Below are 22,245 nucleotides of genomic sequence, written 5' to 3'. Positions count from 1 at the left end.
CCGATCAAATTCAGTCTAGAAGGAAGTACATAAAATTTGTCGAATATCGCTTTATTCCCGTATATATGTTTCATTCGATTTGTTGTTTAAGTCCCTCACATTCGTAATAAACACTCTACAAGAATAATATTTGCTTAGAGATATCAGATACAGCCCAGAAATACCTCTGCCAATTTTTTTCAAGATCGGTTCAGATTTGGATATAGCTCCCATATATATCTTCAACCGATTTAGGGTTAACTGTGCACCAAATGTCTAATATCAGTACAAATAGATATAGCTCCCGTATATCTTTACCCGATTTCAGGTTTATTGCGCACCAAATGGCTAATATCAGTCCACATGGACTAAATTGTGGCACTTCCGAAAAAAATCAGGTCAGAAGCAAGTACTTCAAATTTTTGTAAAAATAGGTTCCGATATAGCTATAGCTCCCATATATATGTTTCATCCGATTTGGGGTTTTCTAGTCATTTACATGCGTAATATGCGCGCCACAACAATAATCTTTGGTATCTGATATCAGACACAGCTCAGAAATAAGTTTTTAAAAATTTGTCAAGATCAGTTCAGATTAGGATTTTGTTTTTGATGTGATTTCATAGATTTTTGACCGGGGGCATTTCCAGAATATTTACGCACTCCATCGTGTTGTTAGTTCAAAACACTTTCACACGAAAGTTGTCGTCCATTTTACAGCAAAATATAATCCAATGGTCATCCAAAATGCTAGACTTTTCGCTGTACTTAACTCTCTTCTCATACAGAATTTCGTGTCTATTGGTTTTTAATTGTGACCTGTAGTGCGACTGCAATCAGATTTTAATTTGTTGGTCCATTTGAACCCCTAAATGTACATCCTTAAAAACAATAGGCTAAAATTCTGACCCCCATGCAAAAATTCGTGAGCATCGTATAGTAAAAGTATATTCCAGCAGTCGCCTTCATATCAAATTTCAGAATTTCAGCTTTATCCTAAGACACAATCCCAAAGTTACTACAATATTTTTATACCCTCCACCTTGGAAACTTTGTCATTCCGTTTGTAACATGTCTAAATATTCGTCTGTCTGTTGAGATCACGATACAGGCCACATTATTTAACGTAGAGCGTAAAAATTTTGCAGAATAATTTGTATTGTATCTAGGATGGTTGGTATTGAAAATGAAATATATCGGTCCACGTTTTGGTATAGTCCCCATATAACGGTACCTCACGATATTCAGTATTTTGATTATTTTTGCCACATTTTTTTATGGATTTGTCTAAAAATTGGTATTTGTGGGTCATAATTGGTTCTAATGTTTCCATTACCCTAAGGTGGAGGGTATTAAAAGTTCGGCCCGGCCGAACTTAATGTTTTTTTACTTGTTTTCGTATAATTATGTCCAAAACAACCTCCTTCTCTCCTCCCTAAACACAAACAGTGACTTCGATACATAATTTCAGAATTCCATCTGCAATCCATACATCAGCCAAAAGCACATTTTGTAGACTTTTTGCACTATTCTACGTTCATAGTACGAATTTCCAAAACCACCTATTTCTCTCAAATACAGACACCATATCAAATTTCAGGATTTAAGCTCTATTGCTTCACCAAATTTAGTTATTTTCGTACAGTCAAAGTACGAATTTTCAAAAAAATCAATCTCAGACACCTCAATACCATATCAAATTCAAGAATTTCAGCTCATTAATTAGCACAGTACCAAATTCAGTACCATTTACTTTTATATTATAGAACGCATATCCAAAACCAGCTCCTTCGCCAACCACCGGAACTAACACTGACATCAATATTAAATTTGAGGATTTCAACTTTGTCTTTTCCAAAACCGCCCACATATCTCAAGCCCAGATACCAAGCAAACTTTAATATAAAATGTCGCGATTCCAGCTCTATACATTCACTCAATATCAAATTTAGCAATATTTAGTACTTTTCGAACAATTATAGTACACATTTCCAAAACCCACCCATATCTTAACCAAAGTCACAAACATTGAAATCTATACAAAAGTTCATGATTATACCTCGATCCTTTCACCCAATACCAAATTTAGTACTATTTTGTACAATTATAGTATACATTTGCGAAACTAACTACATAAGTCCAGGCTACAAATGTACATCTACCCTTAAATTTATGAAATTTCAGATTTCAAACAAATTTCAAAATTTTTGATTACATTTCCGAAACCACCTCTTTTTTACAAACTTACCACCAACATGGACCCAAATACAAAATGTCGTCGTCCCCCGTTCACACTAAATCAAACAGTTGAAATTTAGTTCCATTTAGCACAGTTCGTACAGTTAGTACACATTTCCAAAGCCATCTTCATGTATCAAAATTACTTTCCAAACCTGATTCTTATACCGAATTTCAAGTTTAAGCCTACAGGCCTGTGCAAAATTTCAAGATTACAGCTTCGTCTAGGCGTCAGTCAATCAGTCAGTTATTTCACTTCTCTCCTATACATATAGATTGGTGAGAATACATCCTAGCAGTGTTAGCTTATATTCCAATTAAATTTTAAATTCAAAATATCTCGAAAATCGCTTTCATTCGTAGTGCATTCCTTAAACCCCTGCAAAAAAATGTCCCCCACCATGAACAAACAACGCACATCTTTAGGCTTGAAACGGCCAAAAAGTTTTTCTCCCCACTTCCCCAATGCCAAACATTCTGCAGTAGATTGAGCAAAAATTTGATTCTAAAACAGCCCAGTAATTTATGTAAGGTAAAGAAATCCAATTCTGGAGATAATTTGTTTTACTTCGTAACAATGCTCCCAAATGAATAACACGACACGTCCCCAACAAAAAGCAATAACAAAGTGTTTTTTGAACAACTACTGCCAAATGAACAATAAACGAAAGTTGCTGTTACCACTTTTGACGACACTTTGAACTCTCTCAAACCAAATCACTTGGATTCAATTCGGTTGGGGGAGACAGCTACAACATCATCACCCATATCAGCAGCAGCATGAAATCCTAACCAAATTGTTGTCCAGAGACATGAAGTGATGAATATTTAAGGTGTTCCTAGTAGTAATGGTGCTGATTGTAATAACTCCGCCCAATACCCTGTCCCGTCCAATGAAAAACACAAAAAAAAAACACACACAAACAACCGAGACATATTGTATCAGTGTCACAGAAACAAAAAAAAGTATGCAAGAGACAAAACAAAAACCAAATTGCTTTAAAAAAATAAACCCCGAAACATCTAAAATTGTGTTAAATATAAAAGTTTTTTATTACATTTTGCGGATGGCGCTGTGTGTCAGAAGTTGGAAGGGGTGTTTGTAAACCAACATCCGCAGTGGTTGGGGTTTTGCTTTAAATGAAATGTAAATGAAACAAATTTAATTTAAATTCAGTGTATATGAATTGTGGAAGCTTTTTTCGATGAAGAGCTGTCTACTTTTATCGGAAAAATCATGGAGGATATGAAATGACAAGTTGACAAAGGATGTGACACGAATGGACACATTAAAAAGCAAATGTTCATTAATATCAGAACCTTTATTGATCTGAACAAAATTTAAGAGAAGTATAAATATACACTACGGGGTGAGATGAAAAAATTGGAAAAAAAACTTCAGACTGCTGTAATTTCAAAGCCACTGTTAAAATTATTCCAGTGACAGCACATTACATTGTTTACAATCGCACAAAAAGCATTTTGGAGAGAATTTTCCAGAAAAACAGTTATCCGTGATAGAATTCAAGCTTGATATTGTGATTTCTTTATATTTGGCTGGAAACCACAAGTGGCTATCGTTAGAGCACTCCAGCATTTAAATGTGAATAAATCTTTTGTGCATCGTACCGTCGCTCGCTACCGTGATACTGGTAGCGTAGCCCGACTCCAAGGAAGTGGGCGGAAGAAAACAGCAACATCAGCAGAAATGGTTCGAAAAGTAAAGAAGGCTCGTGAGGAATGTCGCAATATTCCATTCGGCAAAAATTGGAAAATGAAAATGGGGTTAAGCCAATGAAATTCCAAAAAGTGCAAGTACTTACACCTCAACAGAAAGAAAATAGGCTCAAAAGAGCTAAAGAGTTGCTTCGCTTAGCCGAAAGTGGTGAACTGCCGAATTTGGTTTTCTCCAATGAGAAATCATTTGTTGGCCAGCAGTTTGTAAACAAACAAAATGGCCGTGTTTACTTGCCAAAGAAGTCAGCTGAAAAATGGGCACCTTCGGTTGGCGACCAGAACTAAAGCGCCGGCCATGTTGATGGTGTGGGCTGCCATAACAGCCGATAGTTGCTCTCCGCTCGTATTAATCGACCGTGGCATCAGAATAAATGTCGAATATTATCGCGAAAGTATTCTGGAGGGTGCATTAAAGCCTTGGGCACCCAAACATTTTGACCGCACACCTTGGACATTCCAGCGCACAATGGCCACCAAAATCTCCGGATACCAATCCGTTGGACTATTGTGTCTGGAGTATTTTGGCAAGCAATGTTGTCATTAAAAAGTTACTAAGTGTCGATCACCTCAAGCAAGCGCTTCGCCGGAAATTGGCCAAAATACCGCAGAGCAACATTCGGGCTACGTGTGACGGTTTCATTGGCCGTTTGAAGGCCATAATTTGTGTCAAGGGTAACCAATTTGAACAAATCTAAACTTATTCTTAAATTTGATGCTATTCCCGACATTTTTTGCTTTCATTCAATAAAATTTAAAAAGAAATGTAAAAATTATGGCCTTTGAATTTGTTGCATTTTTTTATTTCACCCTGTAAAGACTCACTGATGCATTTATCTAGATAAAAACTCTGTATTTCAGCTTATCTGGGTAAAAACACTCTGCCTCAGCTTGCATTGAAAAAGGCTCGTCTGGTAAAAGACTCTGTGCTTTAACTCGTTTAGATAAAAACTTCCTGTTTCAGCGCGGCTTCCTGCTTTAGATCGTCTGGATAAAAACTCTGTGCTTCAGCTCGCCTGTTCAGATGGTATGGATAAAAACACCATACTCCTTTTCAAGGTGGTCAGGGTATTATGTCTTTGTGCATTTGTTTGTAACAGGCAAAAGGAAACGAGATAGACCCATAGTTCCTTTTGATGATCTGCATAGAATCACATTCTGAGTCGATTTATGCATGCCGTCCGTCCGTCCGTCTGTCCATTTATTTTTGTAAACAAAGTACAGTTCGCATTTATTGCACTATCCAGATAAAATTTTGCACAAGTGATTTGTTTGGCCCAAGGACGAACCCTATTAAAATTAGAGATAATCGGTCAAAATTTAGACATAGCTCCCATATATATTTTCGTCCGATTTGCATTTTTTTGTGAACCAAACGTGTAATATCAGTCCGAATAGAATGGAATTTTGCAAATCGGTTCAGATATAGCTATAGCTCCCATATATATTGTTAATCCGATTTGTTATTTTTGTCCTCCGCAGCCGTAATATGCACTCTGTAACAACAATATTTGTGGAAATATATCAAATACAGCTCAGAAATACATTTGCTAAATTTTATCGAGATCGGTTCAGATTTGAATATAGCTCCCATATATAACTTCGTCCGATTTACCTTTTATTGTGCACCAAACGTTTAATATTTGTCCAAATGGGATGGAATTTGGCACTTACGACCGAATTGAGTCTAGAAGGTAGTATGCCAAATTTGGTGAAGATCGGTTCAGATATAGCTATAGCTTCCATATATATTGTTCATCCGATTTGTTATATTTGTTACCCATAGCCGTAATATGCACTCCGTAACAACGATATTCAGGGAAATATATCAAATAAAGCTCAGAAATATTTTTGCCTAATTTTATCGACAGCGGTTCCGATGTGGATATAGCTCCCATATATATTTTTAATCCGATTTCAAATTAATTTTGCACCAAATGGGCAATACAAGTCCGAATTTAAAATATACAAATGCTTCGGCATATTTAGTCCTTTGAACTTTAAATTATAATTGTACTCATAGCGTGTATGATTGAATTCTCCCATAAAAACTTTAAATTGTTATGCGGAGCTCCACTAAATTAGCAAAGTGGTGTAGGGTATCATAAAGTCGGCCCCGTCCGACTTTAAGGCTTTCTTTACTGGTTTATATTTATAGACTGCCTTGAGTTTATAACCCCCTTCGGATGGCTATTAAATTTATTTACATTGCATTTTGCATAACCTTTGACTGTAAAATATTTTGATATAGAATATCCGCAGGACTCTTGCCTATACTTATTATAACATTGTTATTTTTATTGCATCTAATATGATTTTGAATTCACAATTTAATTTATTCCCATTATATTCTGGGTGACCCAGAGCTTAAGGGTGCTTTTAAATTCATTTTCCTTGGTGGAAATGTGTTTGTTTATGACGACGCACACACATTCTCATCACACAGTAGACAATATGACAACATTATATTTTTATACTTCATCGTGTTTTCATTCATACACATTTGGCATTGCGTTTTTATTGAGCACTTAGAAACAAGTTGATAGCTTTAAATGCTAAACAGTACGTGGCTGGAAATATAAATGTTAAATACATATGTATGTATGTATGTATGCTAATATCAGCGTGATTCAAGGGTGACATTCAAATACAAATTTCACATAAAAGTCACATTCGAAACGGAAATTATGGTGGTTTTTGCTCAAATTGCTCTAAGCCAAAGGAATTTGTGAGTTATTATTACTTTTTATGTTAAGAAGTTTGTTTGAAATCTTCTTAGTAGGTACGTAACGGCAGGTGTGCATCTACATCAACGAAATTTAAATTAGACGACCTTGGTTGACATGACGATTTTTCAAACATATACACTGTGAAGTTTTTGTGTTATTTTGCAAAATGTACAAAGTAACCTGTATAAGATACAGATAAATAAAGCTGTTTTTGTTTCCTTATGTCGTCTATAAAAACACAAGGTTGTCTTAAAAGTTTGCCACATTACAAAAACAAACTTGTTTTTTGTTCAGTTGATGATAAGTCTTTTTTTTTTTGAATCCGCTTGTAACATTTCCAATACGGAACAATTATACTTTTGCAAATTCTTACCAGTAAAGAAAGTCCTAAAGTCGGACAGGGCCGACTTCATGATACCCTACACCACTTTGCTAATTTAGTAGAGTTCCACATAACAATTAAAAGTTTTTATGGGAGAATTCATCATACACGCTTTGATTATAATTTAAAGTTCAAAGGACTAAATATGCCGAAGCATTTGTATCTTTTAAATTCGGACTTGTATTGCCCATTTGGTGCACAATTAATTTGAAATCAGATAAAGATATATATGGGAGCTATATCCAAATCTGATCCGATTTCTATAAAATCTGGCAAACATATTTCTGAGCTGTATTTGATATAATTCCCTGAATATCGTTGTTACGGAGTGCATATTACGGTTGTGGGTAACAAATACAACAAATCGAATGAACAATATATATGGGAGCTATAGCTATATCTGAACCGATCTTCACCAAATTTGGCTTACTATCTTCTAGACTCAATTCGGTCGTAAGTGCAAAATTCCATACTATTCGGGCTGATATTACACGTTTGATGCACAATAAAAGGCAAATCGGACGAAGATATATAGGGGAGCTATATCCAAATCTCGATAAAATTTAGCGAAGGTATTTCTGAGCTATATTTGATATATTTCCTCAAATATTGTTGTTACAGGGTGCATATTATGCCTGCGGAGGACAAGTATAACAAATCGGATAAAAAATATATATGGGAGCTATAGCTATATCTGAAGCGATTTCGATCAAATTTGGCATACTTATTTTCATGCCTATTTTGGTTGTATGTGCAAAATTCCATACTATTCGGGCTGATATTACACGTTTGGTGCACAATAAAAGGCAAATCGGACGAAGATATATATGGGAGCTATATCTAAATTTTTACCGATTATCTCAAATTTCAATAGGATTCGTCCTTGGGCCAAACAAATGTTGTTTGGAAAATTCCATCTCAATCGGATAATAAATGCGACCTGCATTTTGTTCACAAGAATACATGGACAGACGTACGGACGGACGGACAGACGGACTGACATGCATAAATAAACTCAGAAAGTAACTATGGGTTTATTTCGTTTCCTTTTGCCTGTTACAAACAAATGCACAAAGACATAATAACCTTACCACTATGTGGTGTAGGGTATAATTAGTCATTTAATTGAAAAGATTATTTTTTAATATTCCTTGAAAATTCTTTGGTACTAAAATCACACTGTTTTAATACCAATTTTATTAAAAAGCAAACTTGCATATTTCAAAATTACCAAAATTGTTTAAATATGGATATTTAGGCATTTTAAGCCATGTTTTGTGATCTATTTATATAAAGAACAAGTAAAAAAGCAGGTAAGTTCGGCCGGGCCAAACATTTGGAAGGAACTTTCCAAATTTTTCAAAAACTTGAAGTCGTGGACCTGCTTACGAAATTTTGTCATAGGCTGTAATACCCATTACGAACTTCAAATACCAAATTTGAAACAATTCCGGTGAATAATGTCGCTAAAATTATCAAAATACCGTATATCGGGACGAATATCTTTATTTGGGGGATATACGAAAACGTGAACCTACATACGAATTTTTTTGTCATAGGCTGTACCCCTTAACAAACTACAAATACGAAATTTGTTACAATTCCGATTCCGAATATCGGGGGTACCGTTCTATGGAGGCCATACGAAAACGTGGTCCGACATGGTCAATTTACGAACTAAACCTGTCTACTGGTAAAGCCTTCGTACAGACAGACGGACATCGCTAGATCGTCTTAGAATTTTACATTGGTCCAGAATATATCCATTTTGTAGGGTCTATTATAAATATTAAATGACAAAGTTAATAAATCCTCCATAGAATGGTGCAGGCTATAAAAAACTTATTTTAAAATGACCATAACTCCCTAAATATTGACATTTCGGCGTTTTTAGATATGTTTGGTGACCAGTAAAAGATGCCATATCTCTTTAAATATTGACATTTCGTGGTTTTTACCTATAATTTATGATCACCTTTTGAAAGAGGAAAAAATGCAAGATTTTAAAACGGCCATAGCTCCTTGAATATTGACATTTCGGGATTTTCAGCTATTTTTGGTGATCAGTTTATTAAAGAGGAAAATAGAATATTTTAAACGGGTCATACCTCTTTAAATATTGACATTTTGTGGCTTTTAGATATGTTTTGTAATCTATTTACTAAATAGGAATAATTGCATACTTTAAAATGGCCATAACTCCATAAATATTGACTTTTCGACTATATTTTGTGATCAGCTTGTTAAAGAGGAAAAAATAGCATATACTAAAAAGGCCTGTTTTGTGATCAGTTTATTAAAGAGGAAATATAGCATATTTTAAAATGACCTTAACTCCTTAGATATTGACATTTCGGGGTTTTTAACTCTGTTTTGTGATCAGTTTATTAAAGGGAAAAAACATTTTTTAAAATGGCCATAACTCCTTAAATATCTACCTTTCGGGATTTTTGTCTACGTTTTGTGATCTATTTATTAAAGAGGAAAAATAGCTTATATTAAAATGGGAGATATAGAAAAGAGTCCACCTATATAGACAATTTTTCGTCAGCACATGTGAATTCCATATATAGCATTTTAAACAAAGACAAACATAGAGTTTTAACAATAGTGATTAAAATCATAAGAATGCTGAATATAGGGATTGCCGTTACATGGCACGGTGGTCGCTGTCATTGGCCAAAATTAAAAATATGAAAATCAGATATTAATTATCAAATGTGTACACATGAACTCGTGAACGCTTTTTAGAAAACATAATAATCTTGGCTTCATTCTAACGGCCCACTTCTAGAATAGCACCAAAAAAGAGAAAATGTAGTTAGTTGCTTTTTTCAGTGTGATCAGTGAAAAAGTGGAGTAAAAATAGGTCTGTATTACAAAATTAAATACATTTTAAAATGACAAATCTTGGTATAATTATTGAAAAGCAAGGTATTGACTTATTTTTAGTGCAGTAATTTGTGTGTTTAATATTTGGGTATAATATAGACGATGTGAGTGTTCTGAGTGTTCTAAGATTAATTTTGAAGAAAAAAAAATGGATTTCAGTTTTAATTTTTTAATTTTAATTCTTTTCTTTCTTTTAGTTTTAATTCTTTTCCCCCCTGAATCCTCCAATGTGACTTTTCTCGCGCCATTAGTAATGGTCCTAAGATTATTGAAGTGCTAATTTAACTTTCAGATTTTGTCAGATTTGTCAATTCTATGGTGCTAATGACATAGAATATGTTTTTGTTGTTTGGATTGATAAAGATGTAAATGAGAGGTGTTCAATATTATTACAAGGATGCCATTTTAATGTCGAAAAATGTAAGAACTTTACACTGGAAACTGCTAAAGAGTTAACAAATAGATATCCATGACACTATCCACAGTTCATAAAATGTTATACATGCTCCCGATATTATAAAATATGTCATTGTATCGATTGGAGAATTATAGGGAGGCCGCGAAGTCTGGCAAAAAGATATAAAAAAGTTTCGACTAAATCATACCCGAAAAAATTCTCGTGTTTCAACAAACACAGATATTATTAACAGTCTTCTTCTGAGCTCTGACCTTTTATAACGGGACAGCGAACGTTACCAAGCAATAAAATATATATATTATTAAAATCTTCATTTGATTTAGTTGAATAACACTGAAATTTATATATATATATATATATATATATATATATATATATATATATATATATATATATATATATATATATATATATATATACCCATTAGTAACTTTGATTTAATTATATATTGAATTTTTTTTTTGTTTACAAAAATATTGTCTATTTTGTTTACAAAAATATAATCAAATTTGGAATTGTTTTTTATAAAAATACTTCTATTTTTGGAGGTACCTTTACAGGGGGACTCTACCTGAAGGCGGGCCGTTTCAAATAATTTTTAGTAAGACTATTTTTTACCTCTTTACAACGTAAAATCTAGTGTAGAAATGTGACGAAAATTGGGCAAATAACCCTTATTCGGGAGGTACGTTGTAAGGGAACCATGCCAAAACATGTCTCGACCATATCCATTTTGTCACATTTTTTATTTTTATCCCCTCAATGTACCATAACCAAAGATTCATATTGATATCTGCACTGAAAGTATTTTTGGCCGCTGTTCCCATACGACCTCGACCACTGTGCATGGGGGGGACCTCGACCACTGTACATGGGGGCTATAGGAAAACGTGAAATTATGTAGTCAATTGTTTGCTACAGTGGTTAGTATCTACCATACAATTTGAAACACTGCCTTTTGAAAAATGTGGCTTAAATCTTCGAAATGCTAAATAATTTAAGGACCCGTTATTTGGTGACTATGGGAAAACGTGGAATCTATTACCATTTCTGTACGAAAACCTGGACATAACTGGAGTTCGACCCGGTCGGGCTTAACGTTGTTTTACTTGTTATACCCAAACCACAGGTGGTCAGGGTATTATGTCTTTGTGCATTTGTTTGTAACAGGCAAAAGGAAACGAGATAGACCCATAGTTCTTTTTGATGATCTGCATAGAATCACATTCTGAGTCGATTTATGCATGTCGGTCCGTCCGTCCGTCTGTCCATGTATTTTTGTAAACAAAGTACAGTTCGCATTTATTGCCCTATCCAGATGAAATTTTGCACAAATCATTTGTTTGACCCAAGGACGAACCCTATTGAAATTGGAGATAATCAGTAAAATTTAGATATTGCTCCCATATATATCTTCGTCCGATTTGCCTTTTATTGTGCACCAAACGTGTAATATCAGCCCGAATAGTATGGAATTTTGCACATACGAAAATAAGTATGCCAACTTTGATCGAAATCGGTTCAGATATAGCTATAGCCCCCATGTATACTGTTCCTCCGATTTGTTATATTTTTTACCCACAGCCGTAATATGTACTCCGTAACAACGATATTCAGGGAAATATATCAAATATCTTAGCCAAATTTTATCGAGATCAGTTCCGATTTGGATATAGCTCCCATATATATCTTTATCTGATTTCAAATTAATTGTGCACCAAATGGGCAATATAAGTCCGAATTTAAAAGATGCAAATGCTTCGGCATATTTAGTCCTTTGAACTTTAAACTATAATTATAATCATAGCGTGTATGATTGAATTCTCCCATAAAAAAACTTTTAATTGTTATGCGGAGCTCTACTAAATTAGCAAAGTGGTGTAGGGTATCATAAAGTCGGCCCCGCCCGACTTTAAGACTTTCTTTACTGTTTTTTTTTTTTTTTTCAATTCAAATCATGTTTTATTAATTTGTATAATTTTTTATTTTATTTCATTCCAACTATATTGTTTATATAAAATTAATAATACGAAAATATTTAATTATTGCTTTATTGCAATAAAAAAGAAGCAATGTGTTTTAAAAGCCACCACTTAAATTGCATACGGTAATAGGACAATCCAATTATCGGATAGGCTTAAAAATACTGTCTGTCTATCGCTAAGAACAAAAAATATGGGCTATTATCCTTGCCTATAGTATACCATAGAGTTGTTTTTGTCATTTCATTAGCCAAGCTAAGTAAATATTGTTAAGAACTAATTAAATGTTATGTCTTTTTTTTATACATTATAAGTAGCATTCCACTGCAAGAGCTGCTGTTGATGATGATGGAGGTGCTGTTGTTGCTGCTGCTGTTGGTCTTGTTGATGATGTTGCTGGAGATGGTGATGGCTGACTGAAAGACTTGACATGGTGTGGGACGAAAGATGGTGTTCGAGTTGGTGTTGTTGTTGCTGGTGCTGGTGTTGATGACTGTGTTGCACATTTCCATGGTGGCCATAGAGGTTGGGGAAATCAGTTTCATTAACAGAATGTCCCATTGCTGTGTCGACATGTGCATCTGTGGTTATTGTTCCTGCTCCCATAGGTGAGCTTAAGGCTCCCGCTGTACCTTGCATCTGGGCTGACATATAATAACAATTCATATTATCTGCCACAGTAGTGGCTGTGGGTGATGTAGGTGAAAACTTGTTTGGCGACAGCGAAGATGATGAACAGGATGTGGCCGAATTGCTCGATGATGGTGTCGGTGGTAGACATAACTTTTTGGCAGCTATTGCATGTTCCTCGAGCACATGTGTATCGGAGTGTGAAATTTTTGCCGCATACATGAGAGATTTTGCAGAATTATTCAAAGAAATTCCAGATGTTGGTGTCTTGTTCGTTGTGGCAGACGTAAGGGAAGCGGAGGAGGGGGTGCTGGATTGTTGCATTGTGCCATTGATGTTGGTGGCTGTAGCCGCCTCGATGGGCATTATTTGATCCATAAAATATTGTTCAATGCTGGTTTCAACATCTTCATTAGTGTTGGCATTGCCAACAGCAACTTCCGACGTTATATCCGTTGCAACAACAAATGGCGCCATATACTGGTGTACATGTCCATTCAGAGTAGCAGTTGTGGTGGTGGCCGCCATCATCTTGGGCATTCCCACACTGTGAGTGGGGGTCTTGGCGAAGGGCGATGTGGTTGTTGCACGTAGAGGAGAGTGAGCTGTTGTGGCTGGCGGTGGCGTGGATATGTTGAAATAATTTAAAGGTTCAATGGTGTGCATCGTAGGAGATGAAGCACAATTTGTGTGGCGATACACCGATGTATAGCCAGCTGAACTACCAAGATGTCCATAATTTTGAAATTCCATAGAATTATGTTGGTGGTTATTCTGTTCTTGTTGCTGCTGCTGTTGTTGTTGATTGCCATAAAATTGCAGAGCATAGGAGGAGGGGGAGGAGGAATATTGATGATTTCCATCATGAATATCGACATTTATTGCTAGAGGAGCACCACCTCCATTATTGGCTGCCGGCACTCCTGCTGCATTATAGTTATATTCATCCAAGGATATAAATTCACGTCCTTCAATGTTAAGTAGCTGATATTCACTTAGACCACCAGCGGCAACATCGCTAACCTGTTGCTGCAATAAATTTCTCGATGGCTGGCGTTGTTGCTGATGTTGGCCAGTGAAACGTTGCAGCTGATTGCAGTATGGAGTGGCTGGTGGAGTCAGGGGTTGCGAATCATTGGGTGTGGTGGCACACGACAGCAATGAACTACTCGTTGAACCAGGTGAATCCAAAGATTTAGTGTAATCATAACGACTAAATAGAAAATCTGCTGAACTTTCATCTGCCCCACTGGATCCCAAAAGACGACCTTGAGTCAACAATGACACATTTTTACAGGAATTCTTTAACGTTTCATTAATATCCATGGCAAATGATGAAGATTTTCCATTCAGTGGCAGTATCTGCTGTTGCTGCTGCTGTTGTTGTATTTGTTCACGGTTCCTTTGTTGTTTGCCATTGGCTTTGTTGCCATTCACCCGACTTCCAGCTGTTGCCATGGTTTTTGCTGACAAATGACTGTTGGTTGCTGCTGCCGTCGACAGTTTTCTGTTCTGACCATTTGTATTTGATTTGGTTTGTGTTTCTGTTGTTGTTGTTATTCCTGTAGAGCTATTGGTGTGGCTCTTGTTGCTGTTGTTGGGTATGACCGAAGCACCATTTATCATTGCCGTAACAGATGCTTCCGTTTTTAGGCCATCGCTGTTGCATTGCACTGCACTGGACGTAAGGCTACGTCCTTTTTTCCTTCGTGGCTGATATTTATAGTCCGGATGATCCTGCTTATGGGTTTTGCGTAATTTTTCTGCCACATCCATAAATGGTTGCTTGTCAGAGTCTTTAAGATTTCTAAAGGAAGAAAAAAAGAGGAGGTGGAAAAAATACAGAATATTAATAATTTGTAGCTTTTAAAGTAGTAAGAGAAACCAAAGAGAATTTACAATGAAAAGAGAAAAACACAAACTAAAAAGTTGATAAAATAAGTACACAAAAATTGTACGAAAGAAAAAGAATTTTGTAGAAAACTTAATGTATGTAAGGTATCATAAAAATATGTTTCTCAAGAAGAGACGGATACTCAACCATATTGCATTTTTTTATAAAAAAAAACATCTTAGGTTCTACAGTTTTGTATTCAAAAAATATTGTTTTTTTTTTTTTGGATAGACGAAAAATGTGAAAACCGATACATCTTTTTACAAGGTGAGATAAAAAAAACTGCAACAAAGTTAAACGCCATAATTTTAACATTTTTTTAATTTTATTGAATGAAAGCAAAAATGTCGGATATAGCATCCAGTTTTACAATAAATGTAGATTTGTTCGAATTGGTCACCTTTGGCGAATTATGGCCTTCAAACGGCCAGTGAAACCATCACACGCTGCCCGAATGTTGCTCACGGTACTTTGGACCATTCCCGGCAAAGCGCTTTGGTGCCAACCTTCCTTTCTAAAATACTCCAGACATAATAGTCAAACGGATTGGTATCCAGAGATTTTCGTGGCCATTGTGCGCTGAAAATGAAGCGAGGAACCTCAATTTGTAACCATTATTGGGTGGCGCGAGACCTGTTGGAATGTCCAAGGTCTGCGGCCAAAGTGTTTGCGAGCCCAAAGCTTTAATACACCCTCCAGAATATTTTCGCTATAATATTCGGCATTTATTCTGATGCCATGGTAGATTAATACGAGCGAAGAGCGGCCATCTGCTGTTATGGCGGCTCACACAATCACCATGGCCGGCGCTTGGTTTCTGATGGTCAACTGAAGGCTTTACCCCGAGCTCATTTTTCAATATTTGCCGAATGGAACATTACGATATGTTCAGCTCACGAGCCATTTTTCGGCCACTGCGACGAGAGTTTCGATCCAGTCCCTTTTTTACTTTTTGAACCATTTCTGCTGATGTTGCTGTTTTCTTCTGTCCACTTCCGTGATGTCGGGCTACGCTACCAGTATCACGGTACCGAGCGATGGTAGAAGACACAAAAAATTTATTCGCATTTAAATGCTGGAGTGCTCCAACCTAATATAAAGAAATCACACAATCACGCTTGAATTCCATCACGAATAACTTTTTTTGTGGAAAATTCTCACTAAAATGATTTTGTACGTTCAAGTTTCTTCCTAATGATAAACGGTATAAAAAGTTCGGCCCGGCCGAACTTAGCTGGTTTTTGAGTTGTTAACATGTAAAAAGCCCTTCGTTTTTTTCTCTAATTTCTGAAATCTCACTTCTTTCGTACTATGAAGTTTTAATTATACCCTACACCACAAGGTGGTCAGGGTATTATGTCTTTCTGCATTTGTTTGTAACAGGCAAAAATAAACGAGATAGACCCATAGTTCCTTTTGATGATCTGCATAGAATTACATTCTGAGTCGATTTATGCATGTCCGTCCGTCTGTCCGTCTGTCTGTCCGTCCGTCCGTCTGTCCATGTATTTTTGTAAACAAAGTACAGTTCGCATTTATTGCCCTATCCAGATGAAATTTTGCAAAAATCATTTGTTTGGCCCAAGGACGAACCCTATTGAAATTGGAGATAATCGGTCAAAATTTAGATATAGCTCCCATATACATCTTCGTCCGATTTGCTTTTAATTGTGCACCAAACGTGTAATATCAGTCCGAATAGTATGAAATTTTGCACGTACGATCAGATTGGACCTGAAAATAAGTATTTCAAATCGAAATCAGTTCAGATATAGCAATAGATCCCATATATATTGTTCATCCGATTTGTTATTTTTGTCATCCGCAACCGTAATATGCAGTTTGTAACAACAATATTTGGGGGAAAATATCAAATACAGCTTAGTAATACATTTGATAAATTTTATCGAGATCGGTTCAGATTAGGATATAGCTCCCATATATAACTTCGTCCGATTTACCTTTGATTGTGCATCAAACGATTAATATTTGCCCAAATGGGATGAAATTTGGCACTTACGACCGAATTGAGTCTAGAAGCTAGTACGCCAAATTTGGTGAAGATCGGTTCGGATATAGCTATAGCTCCCATAAATACTGTTCATCCGATTTGTTATATTTGTTACCCACAGCCGTAATATGCACTCCGTAACAACGATATTCAGGGAAATATATCAAATGCAGCTCAGAAATATATTTGCCAAATTTTATCGAGATCGGTTCCGATTTGGATATAGCTCCCATATATATTTTTATCCGATTTCAAATTAATTGTGCACCAAATGGGCAATACAAGTCCGAATTTAAAAGATGCAAATGCTTCGGCATATTTAGTCCTTTGAACTTTAAATTATAATTATAGTCATAGCGTGTATGATTGAATTCTCCCATAAAAAATTTTAATTTTTATGCGGAGCTCTACTAAATTAGCAAAGTGGTGTAGGGTATCATAAAGTCGGGCGGGGCCGAAAAACTTTCTTTACTTTCAAATAAGGCATCTGTTAGTGGTCAGCAGGTGAACAGAGCACTTGTCCATTCAATGTCACATTTACCTGGTGAAATATTATTGGTTACGGGTATTAACCAAACAAAATATTCAAAGTGGTGTAGGATTAGGCAACTAAAACTTTCACTCATTTAAATATGGCGATGCCCTTCTAGCATCAGTGTAACTCTTCGTAGACCTTAAGTGATAAGGTTCTAGGAATCAGAAATGGCATTGAAGTTGGCACTGTCGAATATCATTACTACATAATATTTCGGTCTATAGCACATATATCGCTGTTTATGATTTATTGTCATTGGCCTAGTTCTTAAATATGATATATTAATATATCAATCAGTTTTATTAATATGTCCACTCGAAAATGTCAATAATAAATTCAAAATTGCAAGTAATTCATTTACGATTTCTCAAAGTTGATATAACAATCTTTGACATCTACTGTCAATGTCATTGAACTTAGAACGGCTAATATTTTTATGTAAAAAAAAATTACTTATAAAAAAACTTGCTGGCAACAGTTTTCACTTTTCAAATTTTGTGGAATTAGTTCAACGCTACGAATGAAGAATTACTAATATCCCCTTTAAAAATATTACCAATTTGAAGAATATTTTCTATGACAATTTCCATGAAAAGGTGAATTCAAATGCTCACGAGTTTTTATTAGCATGATGTATTTGAGCTAAGCACAGATTTGTGTTCGCTGAAATAAAGTATGTGCGTTCTTTAGGTTCAATACGACTAAATAAAATTCTAAATAAATCTAAAATCCATATAAGGTTGCTTATACCACTCCTTGGAAACTCAACGTTTCTTAGCACAGTTCATTTCAAAAAAAATAAAAATCTTAATAATTTGGCAATAATTCTGTACTTTAGCCCTGAAAGTTCAATGCTTCTTTAAACACCCACCTATTCCATATAAATGCTATTCAAATTCATTTGAGGTTTACACCCGCTGCTGAGTCTAACATAACCAAGAATTTAATCAGAATAATACAAAATGCTTATCAGTGAAACAACCAAAAAAAAAAAAAAAAATAAATAATCATCCATCCATGACAATTCCGTTGATTCCGTCTGTGTACAGAGAGGCATTAATCATGAAATTGTCTTTCCCTTATCAATGCGAAACTACAAATGAACCATGAAATTTTTCTAGCATTCTGTGTTTTTTTATACAAATTTGTTTGCACTTATTTTTATTCAATATATTTAAATTAACAAAGGCTAAAGAGAGGAAAAAAATGAAATCAAATAAAACAACTGATCTATTATAATGCGAACAAAACAAATAATTATTTGTATTCGGTTTTTTTGCTTGTGCGATTTTTAACATCAAAAGCCGGAGGAAAATTAATTAAAAATTATGATACGAGGTTTTAGTTCAGAGAATAAGATTTTTAAATTAATTCCGATGGAATATTAACTAGTAATGCAGTTGTTTATTATCGGTTTCAGTTGAATATCAATACTGCGTTATAATGCTTTTCACAAGAATACAAAGTAAAATAAATAACAAGTAAAAAACATGAAGTTCGGCCGGCCCTGTGGGTATAGAAAACATTTTTCTCCAATAATAAACAAACGTTGTTTCTATAAAAACAACGATAAAGGGATTAAGCCAAATCATTTTGCAACAAAAACGTAGACCTATACTTACAATGTTTCGCCACCCATTATGACCTACAAATACCAATCATAAAACACCTAATATCGAGGGGTATCGTTATATGGGGGCTATATCAAAACGTGAACCTATATACACAATATATCGCCACCGGAGCTAGAACCCATTATGAACTACAAATACCAATTTTTAGACAAGTCCAAATCCTGCAAATACCAATTTTTAAACATGGGACGAAAATCATCAAAATAACGAATATCAGGAGGTACCGTTATTTGGCGACTATTCCAAAACGTGGACCGATATATCTCATTTTCAATAAAAAAAAAAAAAAAACAGTAAAGAAAGTCTTAAAGTCGGCCGGGCCGACTTTATGATACCCTACACCACTTTGCTAATTTAGTAGAGCTGCGCATAACAATTTAAAGTTTTTATGGGAGAATTCAATCATACACGCTATGATTATAATTTAAAGTTCAAAAAACTTAACATGCCGAAGCATTTGTATTGCCCATTTGGTGCACAATTAATTTGATAAAATCGGATAAAAATATACATGGGAGCTATATCCAAATCGGAACCGATCTCGATAAAATTTGGCAAAGATATTTCTGAGCTGTATTTGATATATTTCCCTGAATATCGTGGGTATGCACTCGTTGGAGTGCATATTACGGCTGTGGGTAACGAATATGAGAAATCGGATGAACAGTATATATGGGAGCTATAGCTATATCTGAACCGATTTTTACCAAATTTGACATACTAGCTTCTAGACTCAATTCAGTCGTTAGTGCCAAATTTCATCCAATTTGGCCAAATATTAGACGTTTGTTGCACAATCAAAGATAAATCGGACGAAGTTATATATGAGAGCTATATCCAAATCTGAACCGATCTCGATAAAATTTAGCAAATGTATTTCTGGGCTGTATTTGATATATTTCCCCAAATATTGTTGTTACAGGGTGCATATTACGGCTGCGGAGGACAAAAATGGCAAATCGGATGAACAATATATATGGGAGCTATAGCTATATCTGAACCGATTTCGATCAAATTTGGCATACTTTTTTCAGGTCCAATCTGATAGTACGTGCAAAATTTCATACAATTCGGACTGATATTACACGTTTGGTGCACAATAAAAGGCAAATCGGACGAAGATATATATGGGAGCTATATCTAAATTTTGACCGATTTTCTCCAATTTCAATAGGGTTTGTCCTTGGTTCAAACAAATGATTTGTGCAAAATTTCATCTGGATAGGACAATAAATGCGAGCTGTACTTTGTTTACAAAAATACATGGACAGACGGACGGACGGACGGACATTCATAATTCGACTCAGAATGTGATTCTATGCATATCATCAAAAGAAACTATGGGTCTATCTCGTTTCCTTTTACCTGTTACAAACAAATGCACAAAGACATAATACCCTGACCACCTTGTGGTGTAGGGTATAAAAAACCATCCTAGACACAATACAAATTGTTCTGTTAAATTTGTAAGCTCTACGTCAAATAATGTGTATCGTGATTTCAACAGACGGACAAACAAACAGATGGACATCGTCAAATCGACTTAGAATTTTGTGCTGATTATGAATATACAGGGTTAGATGTAAAAACTGCAACTAACTTCAGACTGCTGTCATTTCTAAGCCACTAGTCCGACAGATGTTAAAATTATTTCAGTGACAGCTCATTATATTGTTTACAAGCGTACAAAAGCATTTTGGTGAGAATTTTCCAGCAAAAAAGTTATTCGTTATGGAATTCAAGCGTGATAGTGTGATTTCTTTATATTTTTGACAGGAAAACCACAAGTAACTGTCGTAAGAGCACTCCAGCATTTAAACGTGAGTAAATCTTTTGTGTCTCGTACCATCGCTCGTTATCGTGATACGGGAACCGTAGCCCGACGTCAAGGAAGTGATCGGAAGAAAACAGCAACGTCAGCAGAAATGGTTCGAAAAGTAAAGAAGCGACTTGATCGAAAACCGCGTGGCAGTGGCCGAAAAATGGCTCGTGCGCTGAACATATCACAATATTCCATTCGGCAAATATTGAAAAATGAGCTCCGGGTAAAGCTATTGAAATTCCAAGAAGTGCAGAACTTTCACCGCAACAGAAAGAAAGTAGACTCAAACAGCTAAAGAGTTGCTTCGCTTGGCCGAACGTGGTTAACTGCCGATGAGAAAAAAATCGTTGTCCAGCAGTTTGTAAATAAACAAAACGATCGTCTTTACTTGCCAAAGAGGTCAGCTGAAAATGTACACCTTCGGTTGACCACCAGAACTCAAGCCCCGGCCATGGTGATGGTGTATGCCGCCATAACAGCTGATAGTCGCTGTCCGCTCGTATAAATCGACCGTGGCATCAAAATAAATACCGAATAATACCGCGAAAATATTTTGGAGATTGTATTAAAGCCTTGGACACGCAGACATTTTGGCCGCAGACCTTGAAAATTCAAACAGAACTCAGCACCTTCGCTCTCAGCACGCGCCACCCAAGAATGGTTACAACATGAGTTTCCTCGCTTCATTTCCAGTGCACAATGGCCACCAAAATCTCCGGATACCAATCCGTTAGACTAATGTGTCTGGAGTATTGTGAAAAGCAAGGTTGGCACTAAAAATACCAAAGTGTCGATCACCTCAAGCAAGCGCTTTGCCGGGAATGGGTCAAAATACCGCAGAGCAACATTCGAATAAAGGATAACAATGTTGTATAATTTTCATACCCTCCACCGTTCTATGGAGGGCTTTGTCACTCCGTTTGTAACTCCCGAAATATTCATAATTGACCCTATAAAATATATATTCTGGATCAGCGTAAAATTCTAAGATCAAACAATGTCCGTCTGCCTGTTGCAATCACGCTATCTTTTAAATATCGTATTTGAAATTCGTAATAGGTACTACAGCCTATGACAAAAATTTTTGTATGCAGGTCCTCGTCTTCATATAGCCACCATATAACGGTGCCTCCCGATATTCGGTATTTTCATGATTTTAGCGACATTATTTACCGAAATTATTTCAAATTTCGTATTGGAAGGTCTTAAAGGGTACTACAATCAATGCACAAATTTTCGTATGCAGGTCCACGTCTTCGTATAGCCCCTATACAACGGTACCTCCCTATTAGGTATTTTGATGACTTTAGCGACATTATTCAGCGGAATTATTTAAAATTTCGTATTTAAAGTTCGTAATAGGTA

At 35.6% G+C, this 22,245-nt stretch overlaps 1 protein-coding gene across 1 annotated transcript in view; it reads right to left on the bottom strand.

Moving 5' to 3' along the window:
* Window positions 1–12,375: 12,375 nt before the first annotated feature.
* Window positions 12,376–22,245, bottom strand: part of LOC101900714 (alpha-protein kinase 1) — a 76,333-nt gene continuing 66,463 nt past the window's right edge. The window contains exon 3 of the mRNA XM_005179549.4: window positions 12,376–14,791. Coding sequence (XP_005179606.3) covers window positions 12,655–14,791 — 2,137 coding nt within the window. The 3' untranslated portion in view covers window positions 12,376–12,654. The remainder of the gene's footprint in view (window positions 14,792–22,245) is intronic.

Source organism: Musca domestica, unplaced genomic scaffold (genome assembly GCF_030504385.1).
Source record: "Musca domestica strain aabys unplaced genomic scaffold, Musca_domestica.polishedcontigs.V.1.1 1, whole genome shotgun sequence".
Classification (NCBI taxonomy): Eukaryota; Metazoa; Arthropoda; class Insecta; order Diptera; family Muscidae; genus Musca; species Musca domestica.
Note: the sequence above shows the minus strand (reverse complement) of the source record. Positions and strands in the feature narration are given on the sequence as shown.